The sequence below is a fragment of the Rana temporaria genome, chromosome 5 (assembly GCF_905171775.1).
Source record: "Rana temporaria chromosome 5, aRanTem1.1, whole genome shotgun sequence".
NCBI lineage: Eukaryota > Metazoa > Chordata > Amphibia > Anura > Ranidae > Rana > Rana temporaria.
The window spans coordinates 42635360-42649601 of NC_053493.1; the positions used below are offsets into that span (position 1 = coordinate 42635360).

General features: G+C 46.1%; 1 protein-coding gene across 1 annotated transcript in view; it reads left to right on the forward strand.

The window, feature by feature from the left end:
- Positions 1–498: 498 nt before the first annotated feature.
- VIM (vimentin) overlaps positions 499–14242 on the forward strand; it is a 28723-nt gene continuing 14979 nt past the window's right edge. The window contains exons 1-2 of the mRNA XM_040352466.1: positions 499–1124; positions 6176–6236. Of these exons, the coding sequence (XP_040208400.1) occupies positions 553–1124; positions 6176–6236 (633 nt within the window). The 5' untranslated portion in view covers positions 499–552. The remainder of the gene's footprint in view (positions 1125–6175; positions 6237–14242) is intronic.

The following is a 14242-nucleotide window of genomic DNA, read 5'->3' on the forward strand; positions in this document are numbered from 1 at the left end:
GCAGGTTACATACAGAGTGCAGAGCTGTCACTTGTAAACACAGAAACCAGACTTCTGTGTTTACAAGTGATTGTGGTGAGCAGGCACCAAAGGGTCTGAGCCAGAGGTGGTGGAACTGAGTTCCCCCAAGTTCCCCCTGAAAAAAGCCCTGTTATACAGTATTTAGAAATAATAAGTAAAGCAGAAAGTCATAAGCTGACTCTACAGGAGGCTCCAGGAGCAGATGGAATATCTCATTCGATTTTCGGGTAAGAAGTAAGCAATGGAAGTTTCTGAGTGCAAAACTAACCAGAAAAGTGAAGCTGCAGAAACTTTTCTCTTTTCTTTTTTTGCTGCCAAAAAAGCAATTTAGATGGGGAGGGGTGCGGCCAGCCCTGCGCGTTCCTATTGGCTGTGAATTAGCTCTGGTCCTCTGCTGTCAGGGCCAGGATTGGTCGCCTGGAGCATCGCTCAGTCCCGTTATCTCGCCGGGTATATAAGCCACCCTAGATGCCACTTCTCTCTCCTGCTCTAGCTCTGCCTGCTGGGATCGTCTATAGTTTAGCTGTCAAGATGTCCATCAAGTCTTCATCCTACAAGAGGATCTTTGGGGGGAATCCCCGGTCCAGCTCCAGCTCCTCCAGCACCCGCTATGTCACCTCCGGCAACAGGTACTCCCTGGGCAGTGCCCTCCGCTCCGGCGGTGGCAGCGGCGGCGGCGGCGGTCTGTCCAGCAGCAGGGCAGTCTTCTCCTCCTCCTCCCCGTCCATCTACAAGTCCTCCTCGGTCAGGCTGAGGAGCAGTCTCCCCCCAGCCCGGCTCCATGACACCGTGGACTTCACCCTGGCAGATGCCATCAACATGGAGTTCAAAGCCAACAGGACCAACGAGAAGGCTGAGATGCAGGAGCTCAACGACAGGTTCGCCAGCTTCATAGACAAGGTCCGATTCCTGGAGCAGCAGAACAAGATCTTACTGGCTGAGCTGGATCAGCTGAAGGGCAAAGGAACCTCCAGGGTGGGCGATCTGTACGAAGAGGAGATGAGGGAGCTTCGCAGGCAGGTGGACCTCCTCACCAACGAGAAAGCCAGGGTGGAAGTGGACAGGGACAACATGGCTGATGACCTCCAGAGACTCAGAGAAAGGTACGTTTCGGGGTTCTGAAATGAAAGGGGGTAATCCACCCTAATTCAGGGTTTCATTTATGGGTGGAGGCTGATGGACTGAATCATCTACTGGTTGCTCAGAAAGGGAAATCATCTACTGGTTCATCACGGGTGTGGGGGTCATAGATTGGGGGTTCCTCAGGGGTGGGGTCCAGAGTCTAAATCAGGGTTCTTGGGGGAGTCCAGATCAGAGGCCGTCAAAGGGAATCATGTACTTGTTCATCACGGGTGTGGGGTTCCTAGATTGGGGGTTCCTCAGGGGTGGGGCACAGAGTCTAAATCAGGGTTTCTGTGGGGGAGGGGGGGGGGCAGAGTCCAGATCAGAGTCCGTCAAAGGGAATCATGTACTGGTTCATCACAGGAGTGGGGGTTCCTCAGAGGTGGGTGGGGTCCAGAGTCTAAATCAGGGTTCCTGGGGGGGGGGGGGGGTCACGAGTCCGGATCGGAGTCCCTCAAAGGGAATCATGTACTGGTTCCTTAAAGGGGAATCAATAATTCCTTAGTGGGTATCCAGAACCAATTTTTCTTGTGGACATTTTCTGTTAGAGGTACTGAATTGAACTTTTCATGGACACTATGGGGGCTATTTACAAAGGCAAATACACTTTGCACTACAAGTGCGCTTGAAATTGCACTGAAAGTGCACTTGGAAGTGTAGTCGCTGTAGATCTGAGGGGGATATGCAAGAAAAATAAAAAACAGCATTTTAGCTTGCACATGATTGGATAATAAAATCAGCAGAGCTTCCCCTCATTTCAGATCTACCCCTCAGATTTATAGGGACTGCACATTGCACTTGTAGATTGCACTTCTAGTGCTAAGTGGATTTGCATTTTGGTAAATAACCCCCTATGTTCTTTTTGGATTAGTGCATGTAGTGTTTTTGGTATATACATTTTTCATTTTAAGCGCTGCATTTTATTTTATGGTTGGATCCAGAACCCAGATAAGTGGGTTTCCCCGGGGGGGTGGAATCATATACTGGTTCCTTAGAGGGGGGATTCATTAACTGGTTCCATAGGGGGGGTTGGGTTCCTCAGATGGTAAAATCATATACTGGTTCCATAGAGGAGGGGTCATCCAGATCAGGGGTTCCATAGAAGTTGGAATCCTAATGGTTCTTCGAAGGGGGCCAGATCTGGGGTTCCTCAGATAGGGGAGTCATCTACTTGTTTTCTCAGAGGCGGGATCCAGAGTCCAGATCAGGGGTTCCTCAGATAGGGGAATCATCTACTGGTTTTCTTATGCCCCGTACACACTATCCGAATATCCTACAGATTGGGGATTCCCTTAGTTGGGGATCATCTAATGGTTCCTCAGAGGGGGATCCAAAATCCAGATCGGGAGTTCCTTAGAGAAGGGGGGCATCCTCTACTGTTTCCTCAGAGTCAGGATCACCTTCCTGAAGTCCCACATTTCCTAGGCAACTGTGTACCCAAAACTGAAATTACCCTATTTGGATGGATTGACCCTTTTAACCAGTTTATTAATATATTAGAGAACTAGAAGTACAAACCTGTGCACACTTCTAGTTTTCAGATCCTGTGCCAAACTAAAAAAATAATCCTAACATTATAGCCAAATTACCCTGTGCTGCTAAATTTTGGTCAGCGCACCTAAGCTTCAATGCCCTCTAGACTAGAGCTTGCCATGCATTGTGTTATAGGAGGACAGACTGGAACAATCAATTAAATGTAATATGGGAAGGTTCCTTCAATTGGGTTTTTTAGCAGCAGAGTTTAATAACCAAAATTTATATAGGTTAAAGTAATGGCTTTATTAAATGTGGATGTATATTATGATCATAACAGTTAAAATATAAGCTCTAGCAGAGAAAATTGTTAAATTAATACATATACAAAAAATACAAACACAAAATTGTTACACAGCATTACATATCAAAATGCATCTGTATGTATACAATTTCTGACGTGTTTCGACCCATAAACGGGGTCTTCTTCTTGGATACAGATGGGTTAGATTAGGTTACATCGTTTTAGTAAATCTAAAGTTGATTTTATGGTTAGTTCCTAATGTGTGTGATGACCCTAGGAGGAAAGAAGTGTTGTAGCCAACCAATAGCAATAGCCAACTAGTAACTAATAGCCAATTAGTAACCAATAGCCAACAAGAGGTTCGATTCTGTACATTCCGAGAACAAAGAAACATTCTTTGTTCTGTAATGAAGCCCTCTGCACATAGAGTCACATCTTACTATTGAGGGATACGGTACCCATGGATATATTTAGAGTTTTTAATAACGTTTACAAACTGAATTTCTAACCCTCGATGTTTATTTACCGTCCCAAAAAGTTGTGTTCTGGTGCCAAACACTCTGGTGTGCATTAAATGTGTTTATCAGCCTTGAGTTATCTGCAGCAACACTCCCGAGGTCCTCCATGCCAGTTCTACTAGTTTGCAGCTTGGTTAGTTTAAATTTATCCAGCTGCATATTTCGAAAAAATTAAAAACGATACGTTGTTTCCTGTTATGCAAACGTTTTGGATTCTATAGTGATGTTGAAACTTGTGTATCTTCTTTAGAGAAGTGAATCCACAAAACAAATCTTTACTTTTTACGCCTTTATGGTTAAAAAAAAGAAGAGAAAATTCCTTGCCAAAAGTTATTATGTAGGTCAGTCTACTGGAGATCATTAGGGTTAATTTTTTTTTTGGCTGGGAACCTAGGGACAGCTTATCCACCAGTGTTTAGATTGCTGGTCCAGCAAAAAAAAACGATGAAAACGTCCAGCCATGCAAGATAATATTAGGACTGGGATTGGGGTAGAGACGGAGAGGGCAGCCAGAGGTGCCGGTCGAACCACCGGCAAGATTTTGGCTACCGGACTGTCTGGTATCTCTCTGTGTGTCTGGATGGGTGTGGCAGCCCATTCAAACGGCGATGTGGCTTTCGCACATGCGCTAGGAGACGGAAAACTTGAGGATGTGATCCATACTGATGTTATGTCAGGACTGGACAAAGGCCAGGGGTGAGGTAGTGAGTGCCACCAAATTCATTACACCCTCTCTCATTTGTTTGTCTTTTAGAGGGATACATCACTTTTTTCTTTTAACATCTCTTTTGTAAATGTATTATAGATATTGACAAACATTTATTTTAAAATATTTTTGTTTTGACAAATTTAGGAAGTATTTATTAACATTACATACATATTTATGTTGCAATGTAGAATATATAAGTCATATGTTATTCAGCGTATTGCAGTAATTCAGACTTTCTGGTATTGTCACTATTAAGCCTCGTACACACGACCGTTTTCCTCGGTCACAACCATCAAGAAAAATGCTGGCAGAGCTTTTTTGCCGAAAAAAAAACGGCCCTGTGTATGTTTTTTGTCGAGAAAACTGCCGTGGATCTCGACGAGAAAAAAAGAGAACATGCTCTCTTTTCTCTCGTCGGGAGTCTCAATTTCCTCGTCGGGCTGGTTTACGACGAGAAACACGTTTGTGTGTATGCTTAAAAACCCGCGCATGCTCAGAATAAAGTATGAGACGGAAGTGCACCTTCAGTAAAAGTAGCGTTCGTAATGGAGATAGCACTCCATTTAGTGCAAGAAATAGCGCCTGAAAATTGCCTCCCATGCCGCCCGAATGTGAAAGCCTGAGTGCTTTCACACCGGGGACGCTTGCAGGACGTTAGAAAAAGTCCTGCAAGCCGCATCTTTTGGACGGTGTGGGAGCGTTGCATACAGCGCGCCCAAAACGCCCTCCCCATTGCAATGAATGGGCACCGCTTCCAAAGCACCTGAAAAGCGCTTCGGAAGCGCCGCAACACGGACGTTTTTAACCCAGTGTTTCTCTGTACTGGGAACACACCATTGGTCTCCTCTCACCGGACAGGACATGGATCTGTGTGTTTACACACACAGATCCATTGTCCTGCTGTGTAAATGGGTTATGTCCGCCGGGTGCCAGGCAGACATTTACAGCCCCCGGGCACGTGCACCGGCTCCCGAGCGGCGTGCGCGTGCCCCCTAGATGACCAGAAAGCCCAGCACGTCATATGACGCCCGCCCAGGATGGGTGATCCCTCCTGCGGATGTCATATGACTATGGGCGGGATGGGAAGTGGTTAAACAGCAGTAAAGCCAAAACAAATGGCGCTTTATCGCTAACGCTCAGTGGGCCCCAGTGTGAAAGGAGTCTAAGGGAGATTTACTAAAACTGGAGCACACAGAATCTGGTGCAGCTGTGCATAGTAACCAATCGGCTTCTAACTTCAGCTTGTTCACTTAAGCTTTGACAATAAGCCCCCATCCACATTGGTGCGATTTGACAGTTCCAAATCGGATGGAAAGTTGCACCACATTGTTGACAATGGAACCGTTTAAACTGCCGCGACTCATGTCGCAGCGACTTTAAAAAAAGGTACCCCCCCGCACTCTGCATCACACTGCTGCCTTACACAGACACGCCATTGGATCTCGCCTCATCCAGGCATGTGCTCGAGCTCCCTGCTCCAATCCACAGTCTGTTTGATCAGCACTTCCAATCGAAGTCCCCTCCTGCTCTCTGCATTACTCCCGACGCCTCCCTCTGAGTTCACAGGAGCCAAAACTACAGAGGAGGCATTGAGCATCAATTCATAATGACAGTATTGACTGATTGAGATCAGATTGAGAAACAACATTGGGAGGATTTATGGCAGAACCTCTGGAGACCACCAGACTTTTCTCGTGGACCATCAGTGGTCCACAGACCAATGGTTAGCGACCGATGATTGTCATTGCACAGTGCAGACTCTCTCCTCTAGGGGGAGCTCTAAACTGCCTTATATTTTCACACCCCTGCAGTAAAGGCTGTCCTTCTCCAAAACAACCCAGTTCACCCTTTCACTCCTCCAGCACAGTGTGTGAAATTGAAATCTGGACTATGGTTGGTAGTTATGGTTAACAGTCCGGAGCTCTCTTCCCCAGATGGGCTCATTATCTCTTGCTAATGCCTCTGTTTTTTATGTGCTCAGCTCAGGGCTACGGGGAGAACTAACAGATGTGTTTTTGCTGATTTCAGGCTTCAAGATGAAATGATTCAGAAGGAAGAGGCTGAAAGCAACCTGCAGTCATTCAGACAGGTTTGTGGTTTAGGAAATGTAATGTACTATCCGGAAATGCTGCTCGACACCCGTCTTTTCCTGTCCATGTGATCCGCTTCACATCTTCTACTCAGAAACCGCTTGTAGGCGACACAATGAAATGAGAGAAAGATGCTAGTTTCAGCTTTTTCAGATGCTGATCTGGAACAAGAATGAACATTAGCCAAATCGGTGTAAAGCTTGGCACTCAGAGCTGCCCTATAATTAGTTACACATTAGGGGGCAACCTAAATGATTGGCACAACAACACTGTCAGGTTTTTCTCTTTGTCCCTCCTGGAGAATTTTCCCCCCATTTCCTGCCCCAGTGACCCCCCAAGAAGTGAAGGAAAATCTATAAAGCAGGGGACAGGGACAGCAATTACCCCTTCCTGCCCCGCCCAGATGACCCTTTACCAGGGTCTGTACGCCTGGGGGGGGGGGGGGGGGACAAGCCAATTATGTGTACACTGTGTATGGCTGTCACATGATGGGTAGCCAGCTGGTCCTGCCGGTGATCTGCCAATATGGTTCCGGCTTTCCAGATGGTTCCTGTAAGGACTGCGCAGGCGCAATCCTTGCCGACGGAAATCTCTGAACCTCGGCCGGCATCCAGGGCGACGTGGAATTTGAGGAAAGTGGCCAGTCGGCCTCAAGTCCTCGCTTCGCTCAGACGGCTTGCTCCGCTCGCTCGGCCTCCTGACTTATTTTTTAACATCCTCCAATCCACGGGGATGTTAAAGTGGAGGTTCACCCGAAAAGTTAATTTTTAACATTAGATTGATGCTCATTTTGTCTAGGGGAATCGGCTAGTTTTTTAAAAATCGAAGCCGTACTTACCGTTTTAGAGAGCGATCTTCTCCGCTGCTTCCGGGTATGGGCTGCGGGACTGGGCGTTCCTATTTGATTGACAGTCTTCCGACGGTCACATACATCGCATCACGATTTTCCGAAAGTGGCCGAACGTCGGTGCGCAGGCGCCGTATAGAGCAGCACCGACGTTCGGCTTCTTTCGGCTACTCGTGACGCGATGTATGCGACCGTCGGAAGACTGTCAATCAAATAGGAACGCCCAGTCCCGAAGACCATACCCGGAAGCGGCGGAGAAGATCGCTCTCTAAAACGGTAAGTCTGCTTAGATTTTAAAAAAACTACCCGATTCCCCTTGACAAAATGAGCATTAATCTAAGGTTAAAAAAAAATTTCGGGTGAACTCCCGCTTTAAGGAATGAGCCTGGATGCCGGCCGAGGTTCGGTGATTTCCGTCGGCAAGGATTGCGCCTGCGCAGTCCTTACAGGAACCATCTGGATAGGGGAACCATAACGACAAGTCACCGGCTCCTGATCATTAGTACGGAGCGAGAGCTGTCTTTGCTTGGTCACTGTGCTGGGAGCGTGCAGCGAGTGAGCTCTTGGCACAGAACGTAAGGGGTGCGGGTTTTCAAAGCCCACCCGCTTTGCCTCCACACATGTGCGTTACGTGGGTGGCAAGAGGTTAAAATATCTGACAACATTTATTACCTTTACACACTCTATCCAAAACTACAAAATGCATTTTGGCTGGAGTTCCAGTGTTGTAATGTAGGGCCTCATGTATACAACAGGCAACAAATACAGATTTTATTGCAGATTTAGGGCTGGTTCACACCACAAAAATGCACTCCAGATCCGTTCCGGATGAATTTCTGCATTCGCGTTTTTGATGCGTTTCCGGATGCATTACAGGTTTTTTTTTTTAATATTTTTCTTGTCCCCCCCCCCCCCCAAATATACTAGGGTCCAGTGCGTTGTTGATGTGTTTTACTGCGTTCCAGTGCAGGAAAAATGCAGCATGTTCTACTTCTTTTTTCTGGAACTAAAAAGCCCTGGAACTGACTGCTCTGGTGTGAACTATGCTATTGGAATCCATATAACCTACATTGATGCCGAACAAAACTGCACTGGACTGCATGTGGTGTGAACTGGCCTGGAAAGTAGATTATATGGTTTTTAATGCCATAGTTCAGGGTTTCTCAACTCCAGTCCTCAAGGCGCCCCAACAGGTCATGTTTTCAGGTTTTCCCTCAGATGAAATGGCTGTGGTAATTACTAAGGCAGTGAAACTGATCAAATCACCTGTGAAAAATAATGGAAAGCCTGAAAACATGACCTGTTGGGGCGCCTTGAGGACTGGATAGGGTTGCCACCTCATCCCTTTAAAACAGAACACATATGAATTACACAGGTTCTGAGGCTAATTTAATGCAGGTAAGGCACCAAATGAGTCTAATTACCACCTTAATTAGCCACAGAACCTGTGTAATTAATATGTGTTCTGTTTTAAAGGGATGAGGTGGCAACCCTAGGACTGGAGTTGAGAAACACTGGCATAGTTCACACCACTGCTTGCGGTTCCAGTGGGTTGCAGTTCCAGAAAGTAGAATATGCTACATTTTTCCTGCACTGGACTATACTGGAACGCTGTAAAAAGCATAAAAAAGGCACTGGAATGCACCAAAACACACCAAAATCGCACTGGAACACACATGTCCTTACTTAAGTTTAAGAAAAAAGAGGGGGAAAAAATGCACTGGAGCGCATCAAAAATGCACTGGAATGCATCAAAAACACACATGCAGAAATAAAGGCATCTGGAACACATCCTGACTGCATTTCTATTAAGGGTTAGTTCACACCACATGCAGTCCAGTGTGGTTTTTTTTCTGCATCAAAAATGCATGGAAAGTAGGTTATGTGCATTCCAGGAAAAAAAAGTAGAACATACTGAATTTTTTCTGCACTGGACTGTATTGGAACTCTGTAAAACGCATAAAAAATGCACCGGAATGCACTTAAATGCACCAAAAACGCACTGCAACACACTTGTCCTTAAGTAAGGTTAAGAAAAAAGGGGGGGGGGGAAATCACTGAAATATATCAAAAACGCACCAAAAACATATAAAAAAGCACTAAAAAGCATCAAAAACGTGCATGCAGACAAGCATCTGTAACGTATCCGGACTGCGTTTCTATGGTGTGAACTGGCACTTAATTATGAGACAAAAGTAATATATCACTACCCCATCTCTATCACAAATAGCCGAGACCACGCCCACACCTGTCAATAAAAAGTTAGCCCAAAAGAATCTTGAAAAGGGGGTTGCACCTTTTATACCACATGGCACATGCTATTGTGTGCATAATGCTTGTGCTCTGTTAGGGGCGGACTGACAACTCATGGGGCCCCTGGGCAATAGAAGATTATGGGGCCCCCAGGCTTACAGATGGCCACCATGCCAGGAGGCAGTGCAGAGGCGGGGCAGATAAAATCTCAGGATTTTCACATCAAAAGCATGTCGGTATTGGACATTTCAGGGAGAGATGTAAAAAAACACAGATTTGTACATACTGTCCATGGTTTTACTGAGCCTGGCAACCCTGATGGGGCCCCCTAGTGGCATGGGGCCCTCGGGCAGTGCCCGAGTGCACGAATGGTCAGTCAGCCCCTGTGCTCTGGTATGCAGTGTGAACGCACACTGCAGTGTATTAAACATTTTTTTTTAGTGCACACCAATGCAGTGCTTTGATGTGAACTGTAGCCATAAGACATAAGGCAAATTGCCCAAACAGCAAGCATGCCCAACGCTACTGATGTGAATGAGGCATAAATGCGTCGTGCATCTGCATTGGAATCTACTTATAGCTATATGTGGCATTCATTATGTAATCTCTTTTTTTAAGAACTGGACGACTTTTTGTGCTCTACTCCACCCTCTTCTCCAGATTTTTTTCACTTTTAATTGCCATGATGTAATTATTTGAAAGCTGAAAACATCCTCCTTTTCGATATTGCTCAGAGCACATGTAACAGTCACAAGTTGTTTTTCCAAGTCTGCAAAACAGTTGAACCTAAAAGACGAATGCAGAAATCTCATTTCTAAGAGTGCATGACCCTCATACGTTCAGTTTATAGCTTTTTCAGAATGAAGCACAATAGAGGGCCACTTGTGTGTCCTTCAATAGTTTACAGGACTCTGACCCAACCCCATGGCCGTTCCACCAGACAAAAGAGTTTCCCAGCACAGAGCCTTACAGTGAGATCCTGAGAGAGGGAGAGAGACGGGAGTGATGCCTCATCTGTTTCCTCTCCTGACAAGTTCTCACGCTTCCACCGTGGAATGCAAATTCGGGAATTATACCAAGTGCAATAGCTGGGAAGAATAGATCTCTTTGTAGTGCAATTCAATTTGTCACTAGCAGCATTGTATGGTGTACAAAGATGTAAAGAGGACGATGTCATTTAATTATTTAAAAAATGACTGGAGGGTTCCGATCCTGTGTTTTCATTACTTTTTAATTATAGATATAGATTAAATTATAAATATGTTTTACTTCTTATAATATATGTAAGGATAATTTTTTAGTTTGCGTAATTCCAATTCACAAAAACTTTTTTTTTTAATTTTAATAATGTCGGGATAGGTTCCAATCCATGGATACTCAACCTGTGGCCCTTCAGCTGTTGCAGGACTACAAGTCCCATGAGGAATTGCAAGCCAAAGGCAGAGGCATGATGGGATGTGTAGTTCAGTAACAGCTGGAAGGCCACAGGTTGAACACCCATGGATCATTAGACCATCTGTACAATTTTTATTGTTTTATGTGTGCCCACTGGAGAGATTCACCCCTCTAACTATACTGGTGACCATTGTCACAGAAACAGAAAGTGAGGGTAAATCCAACATTTTAAAGGTGGCCCCAGAACAAGAGGTAAGGGGAAATATTCTAATGGGAACACTTGTTTCCGGGGAGTGACCTCCCTGGGGCCCTAAGCAAAATTGCATGTCACATTAAAGTTGAGAAGGGGGCGCTGCCGACAGTGACATGTCGCATTAAAGATTTAAGTTGAGAAGCGGAGGGAGGGGGTGTTCTGCTGTCGGAAATTACATCTTACATTAAAGTGAAAAGTGTGGGGGGGTGCTGAATTCTTGCCTCTTCTCCCATGCAGCCAGCGAGTTGAGAGGTGGTGTGAGGGGTGACTTCTCACCAGGCGGGGCCTCTAGTAATTTGGGGGGCCCTCTGCAGCTTTGCGGGGCCCTAAGCGGCTTGCATAGTGAGCCTATAGGGTGGATCGGCCCTGTTTCCGGGTCAGCTAAGAGGGGAATTGCCTTTACTTTGGGAGATTTCCACTTGCTTCCTCTTGCATCCCTAAAGCCTTGTACACACGATCAGATTTTCCGATGGGAATCGTGTGATGACAAGCTGTTGAAAATTTTCCACCAACAATTGTGCGTTGTTGGATTTTCCGATCGTCTGCGGGACAAAAGTCTAAAGTACAAACGCACATGCTCAGAAGCAATGCTCACCAAAAAAAACATTAGCAAAAGGTATCCAAAGGGTGGCGCTAAAGAGCTGAAAAACCACGTTGTTTCGTGCCTTTTTTTATCTCTGTATCCCTGTTGGATATCCCACTTCCCTCTCCAATATTAGTCATGACAGGCAACCAGGAGAAAAAAGAGTCCCTAAAAGGGACAAGTAATAAAAATCTGGCAGGGGTGTCAATTCTACCCTGTGCCATCCAGAACAAGATTTTTTTTTTAGCTGTAATTATACATTTTTTTAAGTAATGGTGTCTCTAAAAAGGGCGTCCCCCAGCCCCCTTGTATACTCACTTTGTCTGCATTCCCTCACCACTTCCTGCCCCTTCTGGGTATGGAGGATCATGTGATCTGCACCCTGTGATGGTGCCAGGTCCTTGCAGCCACATACCAGCCCTGATCACGGTAACATGACTGGGGAAGTAATGTCACCACTTCCCTGAGTCGCCAAAACAGCCAATCATAGCGCTTGCTGCAAAGGGGGCGGGGAGCTGCCAAGGAGCACAGGTATGGTAGGTTACAATAGGGGTTGGGAATGTACTATCCAGAGTCTGTTACCCTGCCCTGCATGGGCAAGGTGGCCTTGCATAGTCTATTTAAGTAGGTGTTTTTTGTATTACAACAGCCTGCTTTTGAAGCTAAACTCTAGGCCAGTGACCATCAACCCTGTCTCCAGGGCCCACTAACAGGCCAGGTTTGCAAGATAACTGAAATACATGACAGGTAATATCATGTGCTGCTCAGTGATTGCAGTATTCTAGTCTGCATCTCCTCAAGGTAATACATAAAACCTGGCCTGTTAGTGAGCCCTGAGGCCAGGGTTGATGACCACTGCTCTAGGCAATTCATGCAGCTCTCTAACCATTATTACATTATAAACAGTGGTGGCCCATCCATAAGGGGCACATGGGTGAAGCCTCCCCCCATCCATGCGTCTGGCCCCTAATCTTCATGCAGGGTGCCAGATGCATGGATTCCAATGGAGGGGGTGAGGTTTGAAGCGCGTGATTAGAGCCAGAGGCTCTAATAGGCTTCAAAATAGGGTGGGCTCAGGGCGCAGAGCACTGCGCCCCAAGCCCACCCAGTTGTGTGACACTGGCGAATGAATATTACACACTATATCTCCTCCCGGGCCAATCAGGAAGAGGGACCCGGAGAAGGAGACGCAGGGGTAGCTAGCTGGCCGCACGGAGGGAAGCCCAGAGGAGAAGCTATGCTGGCCGCCGGGAGGAAATACAAAGAGGGTATATGCAGGTGACCAACCAGAGGGGAGGTGCGGGTGACCCGAGCGGGGGGGGGGGGGGTCTTTTGGCTGGCTGTGCACTGTTTGCCGCCCCCCTCCAAAAAAAATACCACCGGCCGCCACTGATCATAAATATATTTTAAATACAAGCAGTATATGTGCCTGAATTTCAGCTGGTATTGGCCTCTTGCAAGCCCTGTACAACAGGGCTGGAAGGTGAGAAAAAAAGGAAGCACCACAAAAAGCCAATCAGTTCATGTGCTGACAAGAAGCATGCTGATAAGAGAAGAGCAGAGTGACAGAGATATGCGATCATCACTGTCTCCTTTCACTATCCAGTCACAGGCTGAAAGTGAGTGCAGGAATATCTGGGCTCAGAGGAAGTTGGTTGAATGATGTTGCCTGCCAGACTGAGGACATCTAGTGGCAGAAGACAAGTACTGCAAGGGAAATCTCTGACTTGAAGCTGTGAATATATATAGCAGTGAAAGCTGGGTTTGTTACCTTATCTTTTAATGGGCTATTTTTTTTTTTTTACTTGTTTTTGGCTGCTTGATTGGAGTCCTGGTTGAATAGCACAGTATATACAGTAGTAGTAGCCCTCCAGAAATCAGTTGGCAGGCCATGCAAATGTGATTTTCCAGTTACAGCACACTGCTTCTTTTTACACTGTGCCCAACGTTCGGCCTGTTACTACTGATCATTGACTTTGTGAGTGTAAGGGAGGAGGCCGCTCTGCATTACATAACCTTCAGAATCTGCCGGATGAAGAAAATATTAAGTTGTGCAATCTGGAGAGAGATGATGTGGCAGATGGACTCACCCAGTGCAGCTGTTCCCCCTCCGCCATCCCGCCAGGTCAAATTACTTTTTTCTGCAAGAATTCCCAGCAGTAATGCTGTGTATTTATATGCAATCAGTGGCAATCCCTTGGCTAAAAATCTGCTGGTCTCCTCACCAAATAGACTTGAACTCTTTTCCCCTTTAAAACAACATATTGCTTTTATTTCAGTAATTACTTTGTATTTCTTCTTGAATAGTAAACACTGAGTAATAAAGATGAACAACCTGAAAATTAACCCTTTCCTGCCTCCTACTGGCAATCCTTTAAGTGGGTCTTAAAGTGGCATTCCAACTCTTAAACCGAAGCTTAACCTTAACTCCTAAAATGGTCCCCTACACCCTCATTGCTGAATAAGGCAGACAATACATGATTCATGGTTGCACGAAAAAAATTAACTGATTCCCCCATCCACACACTGACACTAAGGATGGGACACTATTCCACCCACTGACACCAAGGATGGGACACTATTCTGCCCACCGACACCAAGGATGGGACACTATTCTGCCCACCGACACCAAGGATGGGGCCCTATTCTGCCCACGGACACCAAGGATGGGACA